This window comes from Bombina bombina, chromosome 1 (assembly GCF_027579735.1).
Source record: "Bombina bombina isolate aBomBom1 chromosome 1, aBomBom1.pri, whole genome shotgun sequence".
Lineage (NCBI taxonomy): Eukaryota > Metazoa > Chordata > Amphibia > Anura > Bombinatoridae > Bombina > Bombina bombina.
The window spans coordinates 1,330,037,491-1,330,056,558 of record NC_069499.1 but is presented as its reverse complement, the minus strand read 5'-3'; the positions used below and the strand labels follow the sequence as shown (position 1 = coordinate 1,330,056,558).

The 19,068-nt window shown below is 36.2% G+C and overlaps 1 protein-coding gene across 1 annotated transcript in view; it reads left to right on the top strand.

Annotated features, from left to right (window-relative positions):
• The window catches only part of SLC9A5 (solute carrier family 9 member A5), a 378,033-nt gene that overhangs the window by 298,826 nt on the left and 60,139 nt on the right, over positions 1-19,068 (top strand). The window contains exons 8-10 of the mRNA XM_053719439.1: positions 15,550-15,639; positions 16,505-16,575; positions 18,726-18,855. Of these exons, the coding sequence (XP_053575414.1) occupies positions 15,550-15,639; positions 16,505-16,575; positions 18,726-18,855 (291 nt within the window). The remainder of the gene's footprint in view (positions 1-15,549; positions 15,640-16,504; positions 16,576-18,725; positions 18,856-19,068) is intronic.

The following is a 19,068-nucleotide window of genomic DNA, read 5'->3' as shown; positions in this document are numbered from 1 at the left end:
ACAAGCATCCCTAATTATAAATAAGAATAAAACAGCAGGTTTCCCCCTTTTGAGAGGAACACGGCAAGGTTGCCCTTTATCCCCCTTAATATTTAACTTAGCCCTCGAACCACTCCTTATGAGTTTTAGAACAAGGATACCAGGAATAAGTATTCAGAATAAAGAAGTTAAAATAGCAGCATACGCAGATGACCTATTATTATTCACTAAAAAATCACCTAAAACCTTCCAACAAATCTGCCAGATAGTAGAACAATTTGGATCATTTTCTGGGTACCAAATTAATAAAAATAAATCAGAGGTACTGTGGCTGCACAAAAACAAAGACTCAGATAGACAAACTTTTAAAGAGATAAAACAATCCTTTGTTTATCTTGGACTAAAATTTTCCGAGGACCCAGAAGACATATACTCCTTAAATTTGAAGGAAGCGGTCAGGAAGTTCTCAGATACCCTTAAAAAGTGGGAGACTCTCCCTCTATCTTTATATGGCAAAATTAATTTATTAAAAATGGTAGCAATACCCCGACTATTATATATCTTTCAAAATCTCCCTCTCCTACTGAAAAATCTAGAAAAAAAGAAAATTAATTCAGCTATTAAAACATTCTTGTGGGGTAAGAAGAAAGCGAAAATAAGTCTTAGAACATTATCATTACCAAAAAAATTCATGGGAATGGCCTTACCCGACATAGAATTATACAATCTAGTGGCCGCAGGAAAAATAGCAATAGACTGGATGATAGACATAGGACACTTCTCTATATTAGAGATAGAAAAGCAATTAAGCAAACCCCTCTTTTTAAAAAATATACTACATATGGAAATTAATAAAATACCTCTCTACTTTAGGAGAATAAAGATATTTAAAGACTCAATAATAGCATGGCATAAAATTTGTAACAAATTAAATTTGAAATTTGCAGTATCTAGATATCTCACAATTAAGGGAAATCAAAACTTTCAACTAGGGTTCTTAACAGATGTTGGCTCCAGATGGGAAGAACAGGGATTAATTAGGGTGACACAAATGATAATTAAGGAACAAAATAACCCAAAGGTTATAGACTTTGAGACGGCCCAAGAACAATTTCAATGTAGGTTTTATGCATACATACAATTAAGAGATTATTGTTCAAAACTCATAAATCAATATGGGACAGACTGGGATTACCCAGCCCTAATACCAATATTTAACGCATATAAAAATAAGAAATACTCTATTTCACTTTTATACAATATTATAAAACAGACAGAATACGAAGCTCCAATAACTAAACTCACACTTAAGTGGAGAACTATGTACTTTCCCAATCTTACATCAGATATTATTTTAAAAAGTATCAAGGTGGTAGAAAGAGCTACACTAGCAATGTCCCTACGTGAACAACACGTTAAAATATTATGGATGACTTATATAACACCTGAAATAATGTCTAAATGGGGAAATGAGCATAATAAATATAAGTGTGAGAAATGCAAAAAGGACAAGGCTAATTTAATCCACTGCTTGTGGTTATGCCCCAAATTACAAAGATTTTGGAGAATGGTTTCATTCTGGGCTAACAAAATTTGCAAAATGCAGCTGTTACTACAAGCAGAACATGTTATATTCTTAAATTTTAAGAAAACAGAAGCAATAGATTGTAAAACATTTATAGTAATGCTTATAATTCTAAGTAGAAATTTGATTTTAAAAGGGTGGAAAAGTGAAAGGGCACCCTCATTTAAAATATTGAAAAATGTAGTACAGAAGCAATTCCTGATTGAGCAAAATGATATTTGGGATAATGTAGAGGTAAATGTTAGCAGGTTTTTCGAAAAATGGAAATTCTGGATTAAGAACCAAGATAGAGAGTTCCAGAGAGAGCTTATTACAAGGTTTGAAAATACACTGTATATAATGGAGGCTCAGAGAAGAATGGTTATGAATGTATAAGGGGAAAGGGAAAGAAAGTTAGGGGAAAGGAAGGTAAAGGTACCAACCCCTCCGATATAAAATATTGTTTTAGGTTTGATTACTGATAATGTATTTTCTTTTTCCTTATATCTGTTTCTTTTGTTAGCACAAATATACCTGGATAAATATTGTATGAATTATGACAAAGTAAATGTCTGTATAATTATGTTAAACGACTAATAAAAATTAATTGGAAAAAAATAAAAAATATATACCATCCATACAGAGTATAAAAATGTCCATCTAGAAGAGAGTGTTCTAACATATAATAAATCTGCCTATAAAACTATAATACCAATGAAAAGATACAGCAATGGTAATCATAAATACATTTAATAATGAATACACAGAAATATACCATGTAATAGATAGAAATACATACATAAATAGATAACACTTCTCTCCATAATTTCATATTCATCATTCAAATCCCTGTGACATAAATTAAACACATTTTTGTGCAATTAAATCAATTTTATATGAAGAGTTTAACATCAGCCTCGATATTTAAACCTAGGGGGGACCTGGTATTGAGATGAAATATCTATTTTACTTCCTTTTTACTCCCTATCTCCTACTCTTTTTGAAAACAGTACATGATCAATCAATAGCTTGGATAGATACAAATGAAGGATCCCCTCCATGTTCATTTTTAAAATGTGTTGCCATTGGGGTGAATACCTTGGGATCTTCAAAGTCTCTAATATGCTCTAGGGCCCTCTCTTTTAGGGGTGTCTTGGTTTTGCCTATATATTGTATGACACCCCCTACAGGTCAGAAGGTAAATAATGTGTGCAGATTTACAACTCAAACTGAATTTGATATTATTCCCTATTTGTTACATGTGATGTAAAAGTGTCACCCTCCGCTACAAAGTCACAGGTTTTGCATATTTTGGCTCTACATTTAAAGAAACCCAACCTCCTTTTTAACCAAGTATTAATTTTCCTTTCTGGTAGATAGGATGGAGCTATGAAATTTCCGATCATTTTGGCTTTTTTGGACACATATTGTATGCCTGTAGACATCACCTGTGTCAAAATAGGATCCACCTTAAGAATAGGAAGACACTCGTTGATTATGTTACACACATCTTTAAACTCCAAACTATAAGGTGTGCTAAAGATGATTTTATCAAAGCCATCTTTCTTCCCGTTCTTGTCTTTTTGATTTTTGTAAGACAGGAATGAATCGCGCGGGATATCATCTATTAATGTTTTAGTTGAACATAAAAGTTTCTCATTGTAACCCCTTGCTAATAATCTCTCCTTTAATGTATCACATTGTTGTTGATAGTGATTCAAAACAGTTTAACAAATCCGTCTAGTGCGGATATATTGACCCTTAGGGATAGCCCTAACAAGATGTCTGGGGTGACAAGACTTGTAATTAAGTATCGTATTGCCCCCTGTTGGTTTTCTGTACAAGTCTGTTACAATCGTATAATCCTCAAAATTCACACAGACAATTCAATGTCCAAAAATTGAATTTTGGAATCATGTTGGGCTCCAACAAAGCCCAAATTGAAATCATTATGGTTCAGATATTCAAAGAAAGAACAGATTGTTCGTCTCCATCCCACACCAACAAGAGGTCATCAATGTACCGGCCAAAATAAATAATGTGATTTCTGAAAGGGTTACTATCTGCATATTCGTGGAACATCTCCCACCAACCCATATATAGGTTGGCGTACGAGGGGGCAAATCTTGCCCCCATTGCTGTCACGTGCAAACAGAATTAGTTAGTTTGTGATTGGTTAGCAAGTCTTCTTTTGTTCTGGGGGACAGGGAAATCAGTGAAAATAATAAACATAAAACAATATACTTATTTAACAAAATAAAGCTGCCATTTCATTGCAAAATGATTCTTATGTATAATGATTTGTAAACATGTAGTTTAAAAAAACGGGTTTAGTATCCCTTTAATGAATAGACCTCTAAGGGCTAGATTACAAGTGGAGTGCTTAATGATAGTGCAGGAGGTGATATTACAAGTTCATGGTAGTAGGGTTTTAGCCGGCTAACATTGCTCTAGCGCAACCTATACTTTCAATGGATATTTCAGCCAAGCTAAATAGCCCTCATATTACAAGTTTAAAGTTATTGGTTTTGCAAGCCGAAATAGAGCTAGAATATTTAGCACAACTTGAGATCTGAAGTACAATATAGCAAATCATGTCCGCCCGACCTCCGCATTTAACATTGCACAAGAATTTCTAGGCCGATAGCAGTGATCGAATCGGGATGATTTCAGTCCACCATCTTGAATGCTTATCTGTAAGAATACATTTTGTACATTACCTCAATAAAAAGATATGATTATAAAAAAAAAAGTGGACCACAAAGCTAAATATCTGGGGTGCATAGCGGTGTTGCGGTGGGGGGCATCATCTTCTACAACCTATTCCAAACTTTATTTTAAATCCCTCTTCCCCCTCTACTTCCTAACTTACTCACCCCCACCATCCTCCCCACTCCCAGGAACCATCTCTTTACAACAGATGTCAGTAGAGGGGCACTCTGCTTGCAGATCTATTTACCAATTCTTGCTCTAAAATCCAAATTTCCTAATTTCTTATGTGTGTTAAGGAATTAAAGTGACAGTTCTGACGTCCATAGGTCATAGTATGACAGGTCTAAATTTATTGGCTAAAATACAAATAAGGTTTAAGTGATAAGTTTATAGAATGTAATTGTACAATTCACTTACACATCACTGTGTGTACAAATGGCATATGCACAGTAATGCACTATATACCCTCTGATCTGCTGTACATATTCAACCAGAGGGTGCCAACTAATTTCTTTTAACTTCAACGAGATGCTAAAATAATCTGATTTGCATCTAAATATCTTGTTATTTACATCCCTAAAAAGCATCACAGGCACAGTCTGACAAGATACAATTATCATTGAGAAAGTCAGCAAATTGGATCATTAGATCATTAACCATTGCCTGGCTCCGGCTTACTTTTATTTCTATTGATAGTATATTCAGGGGGCACGAGTTAGAGGATTCATTATTTTTAATGGGTTAAGTTAGAATGGCAGCTCCAGCTGGCAATGACAATGCAGCCGTCACTCTCGTTGTGGTAACGATTAGTCTCAGGACAAACAATGCTGAATGAAAAGCAGAAAATCTAAGCTGACACTCATAGTGAAGATTAATAACACAGTAATGTGCTGCAGTGTTTATCTAATATCAGCTTTTAGAACAGATAGCTCTTAAATATGCTCTGCAATTATGCAAAAACATAAAATTGTGTTATACGAGAATAATCTGGTCATTTGTTCAATGTCCCATCTGGTTGAGGATGAGTTAATCATATCCCACATATAACAAAGCGGTATAAAAGTTGCACCACTGATCTGTGTATATGTGTGTGTATGTATATATATATATATATATATATATATATATATGCATGTGTGTGTATGTATATATATATATATGTGCGTGTGTGTATGTATGTATATAGATATATATATATATATATATATATACATATATATATATATATATATATATATATATATATATATGTACACACAAATATATAGGAATCATTTTAAGATCAAGTATAATCTATTTATCAAAAATATGTCATAGTTAATTAAAGTGCTTTATTATGCAGCTTATGATTATAACGTTCTTCTGTAATATTCAGCATGGAATATTCAGCTAAGAAACATACACATAATACAGTTTTACATTGTCTGTGTTAAATCTCTTCATTTAATAAAGGGGCCTCAACATAAAATGTATAAATGTTTAAAAAATGTTGTGCATAAAAAAAAGCTTAAAGGATGTTAAGATTGATTATGAAACAGTTTATCCCAAGGGATAGATTATTAAATGGCTCATACTGCTATACTGGTGGATAGTTACACACCTTCACATGTTTGAAAACAGTTTTATTTAAAAGTGTTATGAACTTGGTTTAGAATTTTAATTTGCCCTAATAGTGTGTTAGATCGTACACCCGAGCACCTTCCTATGTATGGAGCTAGATTGGAACCAGTGACAACAAAGGCGCCAATATTTATGAATGACATATTCAATGTTATTTAGACATGCACATGAGGGGTTAAACCTCACAGCAATAGGTCTGCTCACACTGAGAGCATCAAAGACTTCAAAGCAGTTTTACTAATAAAGGTCTGTGTGTATCCATGTAAAGAATAGAATAAAGGCAGGGTAGGTGGACATGACAAGCTGTAAGATATTCATAATGGATTAGTGATGCAAGCTCCCAGCAGAGGTGGCAGAACCTAATACAATAAAGCACTTCTATAGATGCAGGGGCAGCAGCACAGATAGTTTGATCCAACTAGCCTGCTCCTCACCTGCTGTTCAATAGCTTCAAGCTTCATATTGATCTTCAGCTTTCTTTTCATTCAGAATATCCATTGTTTAACTCATATTATGTCACAAATCTGTACCACCCTGCCGAGACCTTGTTTTATGAATCAGGCATAAGGTCTACAAAACCAGAGCACTGCATTATGTTTCCTCTTCTGTATTTCTACCTGTGGTGAGCTCCCTCTGGAGACTGCCCTTGCAGCGTATGTGTTTTTCTGTTTTTTACATAAGAATATAATATACTCTAATTTACTCCACAAAACACTCTCTCCGCTTCACTTTCTACTCTTAAGTCACTCTATACCTTATATTTAAATAGTTTTGGGACCTATGTAAAGTTTAAGGGGACTATTTATCAAAGCGTCAACTGAAAATACACTGGAATTCCATGTCGTAATTGTCATGAGATTAATCCGCCGTAGTTATCAAAGCGTCAAGATCAGCAAATGTTGAAATTTGTGACGTAAAATACGACCCGCGATCTCAATCCTACACAGATCGATGTGAGTTGAAAACCGTGGTATTCGAGCGGAATCGTTTTAATTCGCCCTTCTAATCAACACTATTTAAAGCTCTCACAAAGTTAAGAAAAATTCTACAGTTACGCTTGCGTCCTTTCCGACTCAGCGTACCTAGTTTTCAATCCTCCACCCTTGAGGTCGCAGATGCCATAGAACTCAATGGGAGTCTGAAAACACAGAAAGCTTATTTTTGATGCTGCAAGAGAATGAAGCATATTACATAATAAAATTAAATTAGAAACTTTATTAAAATTGTATACCCTTTCTAAATTAAACAATATTATTGCTCCACATTTGGTGCACTAGTAGATATAGGGATCAAAATGAAAAATACATTACTACTTATTGATTATGCTACAAGTTTGTCCCTCATTACAAAGCAAGGGGACAATATTATTTCTACATATTTGGTGCAAAGTTTTGCCCCAAACTTGTTGCACTAATAGACATAGAGATAAAAATTAAATACACAACATAATATAGCTAACTTTGCGGCTATGTTATCACACATTACAGCGTGGGGAGTTCAGACTAGTGATTTGAGGTGGTACCAGATCGAACAAGCTTTGCTACCAGCAGGAGTGTGCCTTGCGGACCTAGTGTGGATACCTGATCATGCCGATGTTCTCAAAGGAGTCCATAGCCCTGTCATACAAACATGCCTTCGTTGTTGGAGAGAGCTTCGCTCCCACCTGGTGGCCCCACACCCTTCACCAATACACTCGGTCAGAGCGTTGTTATTCTGCCTGCCGGACTTCAACTTAATTCCCCCCTATTTGTTAAATTACACACCACAAGAGATTGGGAAAGAGATCTAGGGGGTGGTCCATCGGGAAGCAACATGACAACGAGCTCTCCTTGATGTGAAACTTGCAGTTCGCTGCTCTAACCTTTTTGAATTATATATTAAATTGCTGCTTTGCTGGCACTGGGTCCCGACCAGGTTACATTGTATCTTTCCACTTAGACAAGCGGAGTGCTGGAGAGGCTGTGGACAATGAGGAACCCACCTGCACATGTGGTGGGACTGTCCTAAACTGAGCTTATTTTGGTCTCAAATAGCAAACTTGCTACTTAAATTACAGTTTGTACAACGCCTGTCTGGGGACATTGCTCTTTTCCATCTGGGTTTCCAAAAGCTGCAGAAACCTATTAGGACCTTATCTATTATTATTCTCCTGGCTGCCAAGCTAGCCATAGCTAGACATTGGGCTAGGGACACTCCAATTACATTGACTTTAGTCTTAGACATATTAGCCTATTTACAGAAAATGGAAGAATACGCACTAAGAGTAGAGAGGCAATATGCCTTTTATTGCTTGGTCTGGGGCCCGTGGGATGAGTACCAGATAAGTAGATCACAACTCAGGGGAGGACACTGAGTTTCACCAAGATGGAGAGGGGCACAGCCCTCACCTAATAGAATTGAATATCCCCCTGACTGTAGACACCACCCACCACCTTCATAGGTAGCAGACTTTCCCCTCCCTCTATTTCAATGTGGATGACAACGACTTCAGGGCTAATCGCAGCGAGCCCCACACGCTTACCAGGGACTACGAGTTGGCCAAGTGGCCCTGCATCACCCGGGCAATCTGGTTATGCAAGTGGCGTCACCATGCATGGGGAAAGTGTTTAAACCCCTCAATCTCAGCTCCCTTTAGTCATAGAGACCCCCATGACCAACTATTGTTTGTGTATTGGGGGTATAAGGATTGCTTAAAACATTTTCTTTATATTAAAAATCCTAATAACATATATTTATTATAAAATTTTAAAACAAACTATTTGGATTACGCGTGCGCTGGTATTACAAATGGAGTGTTAATATCACTTTCATGAAATCGATATATAGCGCTCCACTTGTAATCTAGCCCTAAGTGTCTGGATGTTTAACTATCGCCTAGATTTAGAGTTCTGCATTAGCCGTCAAAACCAGCGTTAGGGGGTCCTAACGCTGGTTCTGGCCGCCCGCTGGTATTTAGAGTCAGTCATGAAAGGGTCTAACGCTCACTTTCCAGCCGCGACTTTTCCATACCGCAGATCCCCCTACGCCAATTGCGTATCCTATCTTCAATGGGATCTTTCTAACGCCAGTATTTAGAGTCTTGGCTGAAGTGAGCGTTAGATATCTAACGACAAGACTCCAGCCGCAGAGAAAAGCCAGGAGTTAAGAGCTTTATGGGCTAACGCCGGTTCATAAAGCTCTTAACTACTGTGCTCTAAAGTACACTAACACCCATAAACTACCTATGGACCTCTTCAGCCCCTGCTTGGATGAAGACATTGCCCAGATTGGGTGAAGACTTCGGACCCTCTTCTGGACGGATCGGTGATACCCGGCGTGGTGAAGACAAGGTAGGGAGATCTTCAGGGGCTTAGTGTTAGGTTTATTTAAGGGGGGTTTGGGTTAGATTAGGGGTATGTGGGTGGTGGGTTGTAATGTTGGGGGGTATTGTATGGTTTTTTTTTACAGGCAAAAGAGCAGAATTCTTTGGGGCATGCCCTGCAAAAGGCAGGTAAGGTAAAAGAGCTTTACAATTTTTATTGTAGAATAGGGTAGGGCATTTTTTTTTATTTTGGGGGGCTTTGTTATTTTTTTAGGGGGCTTAGAGTAGGTGTAATTAGTTTAAAATTCTTGTAATCTTTTTTTATTTTTTGTAATTTAGTGTTTGTTTGTTTTTTGTAATTTAGTGTTTTTTTTTTTTGTAATTTAGTTTAGTTGATTTAATTGTAGATAATTGTAGGTAGTTTATTTAATTAATTTATTGATAGTGTAGTGTTAGGTTTAATTGTAACTTAGGTTAGGATTTATTTTACAGGTAATTTTGTAATTATTTTAACTAGGTAGCTATTAAATAGTTATTAACTATTTAATAGCTTTTGTACCTGGTTAAAATAAATACAAAGTTGAATAAAATAAATATTAATCCTAAAATAGCTGCAATATAATTATTCGTTATATTGTAGCTATATTAGGGTTTATTTTACAGGTAAGTATTTAGCTTTAAATAGGATTAATTTATTTAATAAGATTTATTTTATTTCGTTAGATAAAAATTATATTTAACTTAGGGGGGTGTTAGGGTTAGGGTTAGACTTAGCTTTAGGGGTTAATACATTTATTAGAGTAGCGGTGAGGTCCGGTCGGCAGATTAGGGGTTAATAATTGTAGGTAGTTGGTGGCGACGTTGCTGGGGGCAGATTAGGGGTTAATAATTATAATATAGGGGTCGGCGGGGGTTAGGGGCAGCAGATTAGGGGTTCATAGGGATAACGTAGGTTGCGGCGGTGTACGGAGCGGCAGATTAGGGGTTAAAAATAATATGCAGGGGTCAGCGATAGCGGGGGTGGCAGATTAGAGGTTAATAAGTGTAAGGCTAGGGGTGTTTAGACTCGGGGTTCATGTTAGGGTGTTAGGTGTAGACTTAGGAAGTGTTTCCCCATAGGAAACAATGGGGCTGCATTAGGAGCTGAACGCTGCTTTTTTGCAGGTGTTAGTTTTTTCCAGCTCAAACTGCCCCATTGTTTCCTATGGGGGAATCGTGCACGAGCACGTTTTTGAAGCTGGCCGCGTCCGTAAGCACCACTGGTATTTAGAGTTACAGTGGCGGTAAATATGCCTGTACGCTCCCTTTTTGGAGCCTAACGCAGCCCTTCTGTGAATTCTAAATACCAGCGGTATTTAAAAGGTGCGGGGGAAAAAATACACGCGTAGCTAACGCAACCCTTTGGCCGCAGAACTCTAAATCTAGGCGTATGTTAATAAACAAGTCCCCTTGAAAAGCCTGTGATACGCATATAATACCCTAGTATTTTATATATATAAATATATATATATATGCCACATAGTACAGTGTGTGGGGGGGTCTGGCTGAATCATAAAGCCCCATAAAGTACGTTAAAGCACTTGCACCTAAAAGTATGGGTAGCACTGTTTAAGACATTGGATCATTTGTGTCTCAAGAAAAAGGGTGGAGTATAACAATAGCAATAGATACCAAGAAATTGTGACTGGATTTTGATTATGCTGCTTAACAATTTTTGCATTTCCCATTGAAAGTATTAGCTGGTACAATTAAAGGGACATTCCAGTCAGAGTATAAATGCACATAGATAAATGACATCTTTGAATAGAAACATATTTGCTATACATGTATTGGCAAAAATGCTTCTAGTAAAAGTTATCACTGTTTAGTGTTAATACTTTTCTCTGCACATGCATGTGAGGCATAGCTAGATATTCTTAGTGCACCAGCATTTTAAATACTGCAGCTTCTTAGAGCACCAGTGGGGATTGTATTATGTCAGCAATTAACAAACTGAGTCACTACCAGATGGTACAAGAAGCACCTTAGGCTCTCTGAACAAGTGCTGTGCTTAAAATGCTGGTGCACAGTGCATACTTAAAGGGACACTGAACCCATATTTTTTCATGATTCAGATAGAGCATTTTAAGCAACTTTCTATTTTACTCCTATTATTAATTTTTCTTCGTTCTCTTGCTATCTTTATTTTAAAAGCAGGAATGTAAATCTTAGCAGCCAGCCCATTTTAGGTTCAGCACCATGGATAGTGCTTGCTTATTGGAGGCTGACACTTACCCACCAAAAAGCAAGCATAACCCAGGTTCTCAACCAAAACTGGGCCGGCTCCTATGTATCACATTCCTGTTTAAATAAAGATAGCAAGAGAACGAAGACAATTTGATAATAGGAGTAAATTAGAAAGTTGCTTAAAATTGTATGCTCTATCTGAATCATGAAAGAAAAAATTTGGGTTTAGTGTCCCTTTAAATACACTTTTGAAACAGCTATAGCTTTCATTAGAAGCATTTTTGCAAATACATGTATATTACAAAAATGCTTCTATTCAAAACTGAAATGCATCCATGAGGATTCCAATTTTGACTGGAATGTCCCTTTAATTACAACCTCTCCCCATGGGGGAACGTTAACAAATTGTGCTTGAGAATTTAGATTGGGTGCCGTTCACAGCTGTTTTTGATGGAGTTGCCATTGTGTACGAGTTCTGTTACAAATCATTGATAATAAAATAATCAGTATAGAGATATTTCCCTATGTTGGGGATTTACAAAATGTTCATATCATTTTTTGAAATTGTTAATAATTCTCTAAAACTAAATCTCTTGTAAATTAATGGCACAGACATGGCCTATTTTAAGCAGACACTTTCACTGCACATCACATATGTGTATAGAAGGCTTTGAAGAATACTTTAGCAAATGAAACAGCTTATTTCCTCCAGCTTGGGAAGATCACACAGTGGAAATTACAATCTGTCTTTTATTCAGGCATTATCCTTTTGAAGATATAGTACAATGTAATACATTCTATTTGTTTGTTTGTTAGATCTACTGCCTTCCATTCAGACAGAAAGCCTGTTTTTTTATTTGTACAATTTTTTTTATTTATATACTTTATGTGTATAATATATAATATATGGACAAGTAACCTTTCCCTAGACAAGTAGCTAACAAACTACCTGAAAACCTTGGTATGTTTATTTATCTCCCTTTATTGTGGCCAATTAGTGCTAACTGTAAATGGGATTGTTCACTGCTCTAAACAAATAATCTAACAATCTTCAGACTCTCCTGTTCATATGTTATTCTATAGACCAATTCAGACATCTTTAATTTATTAACTGAACTAGCTACAAAATTTTTAATTGGCATTGTAGAAACTGGATAGGATGTTATTGAATTTACTCCACTGTTAAAGTGATGGTAAAATCTCCCCTTTTTAAAATCAGAATGTTAGCGATCTTTTAAATGGAGCTGAATTCATCAGTTGTAATAAAGATGCTCTATAACTTTTAAATATAGATATGAAATTCAAATACCCCTTGCTTACTTCAAAAGTAAATTTTTCTGTAAACTTTTTTCTTGTTCCCCTTTTTTCTTGTTCCCCAATCAGTGCTATAGCTACAACAAAAGTGCCATATGGGGAGAGCGCTGATTGGAAAGCAATTCAAATCAATTGCTTACAGAAAAATTGACCTTTCAAGTGGGCGGCAGGTATTAGAATTTCATATCTATGTTAAAAATAAAGTTACAAGTTAAAGTCTTCGTTACAACTAATGAATTAAACTCCATCTAAAATATAACTCTGATTTTAAAAAGGGGAGAGTTTAACATCACTTTAATAATAATAATTAATAATTTTCTGTGGTACCTAATGGTATATCACAGTGTTATCATGCAGTGATTCCTTTACCACATAACCAAACATTCTTTGTCAAAATGTAATATACATTTTAAGATACATCTTCCCAAAAGGCACTCTTTTCTACAGGTAAAACTAGAAATAGTTTTCTTCTCTCTGATTTGCAGTAAGGCAGTAGCGGACCTACTAAACAGAGGGCCCCCCAAAGGTAACTCAGTAGTAAGCAATAGTAATAATATACATGCTGCGCTATATAATGATTTTGAGGATAGATAGATAGATAGATAGATAGATAGATGAACCTGCAACCTGCACTAATAAAAGGCTACCATGCATTAGGATTGTACACATTCTGCACACACCTATGTATAGACTGACTGCTAAGGGCCCCCCAAGCACTTGGGCCCTGGCGCTACTGCACCTGCTGCACCAATGGTAGTTCCGCTCCTGCAGTAAGGGCAAGGTACTTGGTGAAGTTTAAAGGGACAGTCAACACCAGAATTTTTGTTGTTTAAAAAGAAAGATAATCCCTTTATTACCCACTCCCCAGTTTTGCATAACCAACACAGTTATAATAATACACTTTTTACCTCTGTAATTACCTTGAATCTAAGCTTCTGTTGACTGCCCCCTTATTTCAGTTCTTTTGACAGACTTGCATTTTTGCCAATCAGTGCTCACTCCTAGGTCACTTCACGTGCAACGGTGCATGAGCTCAATGTTATCTATATAAAACACATGAACTAATGCCATCTAGTGGTCAAATGCATTCAGATTAGAGGCAGTCTTCAGGGTCTAAGACATTTGCATATGAACCTCCTAGGTTTAGCTTTCAACTAAGAATACCAAGAAAATAAAGCAAACATTAGTGATAAAAGTAAATTGGGAAGTTGTTTAAAATTACATGCCCTATTTAAATCATGAAAGTTTTTTTTGGACTTGACTGTCCCTTTAAATAAAAAAAACCATGGCCTAGATTTCATCAAACTCAAGAGGTTGCTAAGGGACATTATGGGAGATAATTTTGAAAGCATCACTTAACTTTTATTTTCTTAGATCTGTTATTGGCTGCTCCTGCCATTAATATCTATAGTTGTGTAATGTGCCCAATATATGATATTTCACCCATTAAAGAAAACCTCTTGCTAAGCAAAAAAAACAAACAACTACAACAATTTCAACAGCCAAAATTTCAGAAACATATTTAAAATAATTTTAATGTAAATGTTTGTAAGCATAACATATTTACATATCTATTTTGTTAAAGTGAGGTCCATTTTGATGAATTAGTGCCCGGTTTTTAATAAACCTATTAAAAACAAGGGCACTTTAATTCATCAAAATTGACATTTCACTGTTTTCTTCAAAAACTTACATTTTAATTCTGAATGCTGCTCCAGCGATTCCCCCGGCCGTCGGAAGCCTCTGCAGACGTCAGAAATGACAAATCAGGCTTCCTCCAATCACAGCTTCCCCTCCCCCCGGGAGAATCTTGGCCTGATGCAACGCTGTGATTGGAGGAAGCCGGATTCTGCATTTTGGACCTGCGAAGACGGCTTGCGACGGGCGGAGGAAGTGCTGGAGCGGCTGCCAGGATTAAAAGGTAAGTTTCTGAAGAAAACAGTGAAATGTCAATTTTGATGAATTAAAGTGCCCTTGTTTTTAATAGGTTTATTAAAAACTGGGCACTAATTCATCAAAATGGACTTTCACTTTAAGGAAAGGCAGTCTTGCTGTATAGAACAGAAGGTGTCTGTGAGTCCTTGTAGATATTGGTGCCATTGCTGCTCAGGATTTTCCACCTACACTAAGGCCAAGCAAATTCCTAAAGACTATTGCCCTTGTAAAGTATCTCATCTCACTTTTGCGTCTCGCTATTGCAAAGCTAACAGTGTTGTCTTGATTGATGTTTACTTTAATTTTTTTTTAAATTTTCTTTTTTTGGCATGTGTTAGTCTGGACTTTTTTATAGAGGGATATTTTTCTCATTTTAATTCACATGAAGGCATTTTCCATGGTACCTATTATCCTTCACAGTGGAGCTTGTTCTAAGTGCTGAGAGAAACAGCTACAAGTTTGATGCTTCCCCATTGATTATCGTAGAGAGTCACTCATGAATGTGACAGGGGGCAGGTACAGATCTTTTTGTGATGTTAAGATGAGGTTTTTCTATTTCTAATGTAATAATGTCATCACTTATAGCAAATAATTGCTACTTTATGTACAATAGTGCTGTATTAAATTTATATTCAGACAGCCAGAATATAGCAGAAAGCAGAACACTCTCTCATCCAACCTCATGGATAAGCCACATGTGACTTTATAATGTGTTTAGTTAACATGCAGGTTCTTGTATATAATACAAAAGGTGGGTAATTAAAAAGATATCATATAACTTTGTTATATTTCCATATGTTGTCTCAAGTATAGCCCTTGGAATACATATAGGTGCAGCTAAAATCATGCATGTCTGGCAGTATGAATAGGGTATAATGCTTTTGCTTGTTAATTTCAGGGTCTGACTATTAAACCTCTGGTCAAGTGGTTAAAGGTTAAGAGATGTGACCACCACAAGCCCACCTTAAACGAGGAGCTTCATGAGCATGTAAGTACCTTAGATTTCACATCCTCTGTTTGATTTCTACCAAGTACTAGACGTGTATCTGGTTTTAGACTATAAAATTAAGGGTGCAAAAAGTGGACCATTAACTACCTTCTACTACCTTTCTACCTTTACTTTTTAAATCTCCCTTCTTCCTCCTTTTGAGATTCTTGACCTATGTAGATCATTGGTCTTATAAAAATGTTGTACTACCTTGGAAATTCCGGGCAGCTGGTGCTTTTGAAGTTTGGTGGTGCTACAGTAACGAATGGAATTTATAGCAACCCCTAGAACTGCCACTGATGTGAACTAGAAATAACCGATTCCTAGGTTTCATTATTTCTAAGATGAAGTTGGCTTAAATGTGATAAATTTAAAATGAACTACTAAAGTATACATGAGATATTAAGGTCCACACACATATTCACTAACATTGATTATATTTAAGTTGAAATGGTTATAAGCACTTTGTTACTGAATGGAATGGATTTTAATCACATATCATGGAAATTAACAATCTTTCTAAAATACATAAAGACGTTTCCATTGTTTTGTAGATTGTCCTTTATTAGATGCCATTTACAAGCTGAAATACAAAGTTTATGTTTATCACCTTACCCTAAGGAAAGCACCTTCTAGGATGGTATTTCTCAACTATTTTCCTTTGAGTAACATTAACATAGATTTTCAATATGTCTTTGCAGTACATAGTAAAAATGGTATAGTTACGAATGGTTCACCTGTGCTAAAGCAGATCTATTTATGAAGATTGGTATTTTAGTTTCCTTGAACTCTGAATTCACAAACATTGATATTAGGTAACTTTCTAGATTACTATGCAAAATATTCTTAATTTTCTCAAATTCAGGCCTTTGACCATATAATGGCAGCTGTAGAGGATGTTGTTGGTCACCATGGCTACCATTACTGGAGAGACAGGTAAGCAGATGATATGTAACATATCCCAGCTACTCACAACTGGCTTGTGTATTTTATTGTATGTGTAGGAGAATATTTTATAGCTGTAAACCCATTGACAAAAATTATGTGGTTGTTTGTTTTCTGATATTTGCCATGGAATAATTTCATGATATTCTCATTAGCTTCCATTTCAATCAATCAGGATAAACTGTTTGTGTGGCTTTTCACAGTGTTGTCAGATTCAAAGCCATTCCTATCCATCCAAAAATCCTGTAATAACCTATATTACACAAGCTTTTCAAATACATTTGTTGCACAATACTCCAATTGAAAATTCCCATGAAAAGCTTGTGATACATGTCTTATTTTTTGGTTTATTTGTTTGTTTTGTCTACTAATGCAAGTGCTTTTGCTACTTCAAACTGTGGCTCTTCTACTGGATTAGAATGGCTATAAAACATAGTGATCAATTGGGTGATCAGTTGTAATTCTGTATTTGTTTTGATGTATTTATTATAAGTAGGTTTGTTTTTTATGTTTACCTTCAGATTTGTAATCAGAAATAATGATATGCTCATTGTAAAGAGGGATATGTAATGTCCTAAAAATCTTAAAGATATACAAAACCGATAACTTCATCTCACCTAGTGGATATTAATTAGTCTGTTTAACCTTTAATAGCTGCCACATCCTGAGGTAATTTCCTTATCCTGATTCCAGGTATCATCTTCTATCACAAGTGACAATTTACTGGGCAAAGACATCTTAGCCAAATGAATGATTGGTGACCATAGTCATATTCCCCTCTGGAAACATGTCTATTTCAGCAAGGTACCAGTCTTTCTAACCTGCACAGTTATGTGGGATTGCCCAATGCAATTGTGCCTATCACTTACCAGATCAATTCTAGGCCATTTTCAAAAACCAAAATATATTAATTAAAGAGAAAAGGCATAGGGCCTAACCTTTAGATCATTTATATCACACATGACTAGGTCTAAAAACTTTGGATTTGAAGCATACTGTGTATGTTTCCTAAGGGTATGATTGTGCTAAAACTGCAGATGACACACTTCTCTGGACTGATTTGAGTTATATGTCATGTTTTATCCATTCAGTATCCAAGATTCAGTAACTGAGATGCCTCTACTTTGTGAGAAAGGTATAGAAGCGGCTTATATGCCATTGAGATTGATGGAATCAAAAGCATTGTTTAGTTATCAAAAGAAAACAACTGCTACTCCCCTTTCCGAGTCACATCTAATTCAATACCTAACCAACCAATCATGTTAACCAACAGACCGCCACACGTGGCATCCAATCCACTATTGAGGCGCCACATGTGTAGGTCAAAAAAGATAAATGAATCCAAAAAGCAGCAGATTAAGGGTACTCACAAAATTGGCGGCACTCTATTGTGCCAACAGGAGCTGTATGGAAGATCCCCACCGGATGTGTGCAGTGTTGGAATTTTGCTGCCTGCAGGGCTTCTGAATACTACCCAATGGCAATCCTTCCCTTCGACTGGAACTGCAGGTGGAATGGAGAAATGGGCTGGAATGCCCTAAGGTTACCCCTTTGCTGTGCTGAAGTTCTGCGCTGTCCTGCGCTGTTTTTTGTCTTAACATCATAGAAGTACATCATCCCCTTGGGTGACGACAGAGAGCGGCCTATCAAGTTCTGGAACGTCTAACTTGTTTAATCTATCTATTTTATCATTTTATTTTGTATCATTTTATTTTGTATTGTTCTTATTTTGCACATACAGGGAGTTTTATACATCACATTGTGTTCATGTATTTATATTTTTAGCGCCTCTTATAGAAGCCCAGTGATTCATATCTCGGCTGCTTCTTCAATCCACTATTGGCCTGTTACATAATCTAAAAGAATATTTACATGTTAGAGGCTGAGCGTAAGAGCATCAAGTTTTCTGCTCATCCAAATTGAATGCCTGGTTAGCTAATGATAAAATATGTTTGTGGGTGACAGACCCTGTTATGGAATATGGGCCAAGAAAAATATAATATCGTGAGAAATATTTGACTTCCTACTTTTATGGTACCATAAACAAAAAATACAGAATGGAGATACAATATTTTGAACAACTTTACTTCTACCAACCACTTTATTCTGAACAAATTGTTGTTTCCTTTTTATCATAATAGATGGGAGCAATTTGACAAGAAATACCTAAGCCAGTGGTTAATGAGGAAATCTGCTTATCGGATCAAGGATGAAATTTGGGAAGTCTGCTATAAGCTCAACATCCGTGATGCTCTAAGTCTGGCAGATCAGGTACAATATTTAATGAAGTTACTTTTGTGCTGTTTCTTTAATTAACAATATACAACATTGTTAGGTGACTTTTGCACTGACTTCTGACATTAAGGAACCTAAGTTACATTTTAGCTAGTTCACTTCCAGCTAGTGAAATACCTAACAAATATTTGGTACCGTCCCAAGGGTGCTCTGTCAGCAGGTCTGGGATAGAAGCAGCTGCCCTGTGTC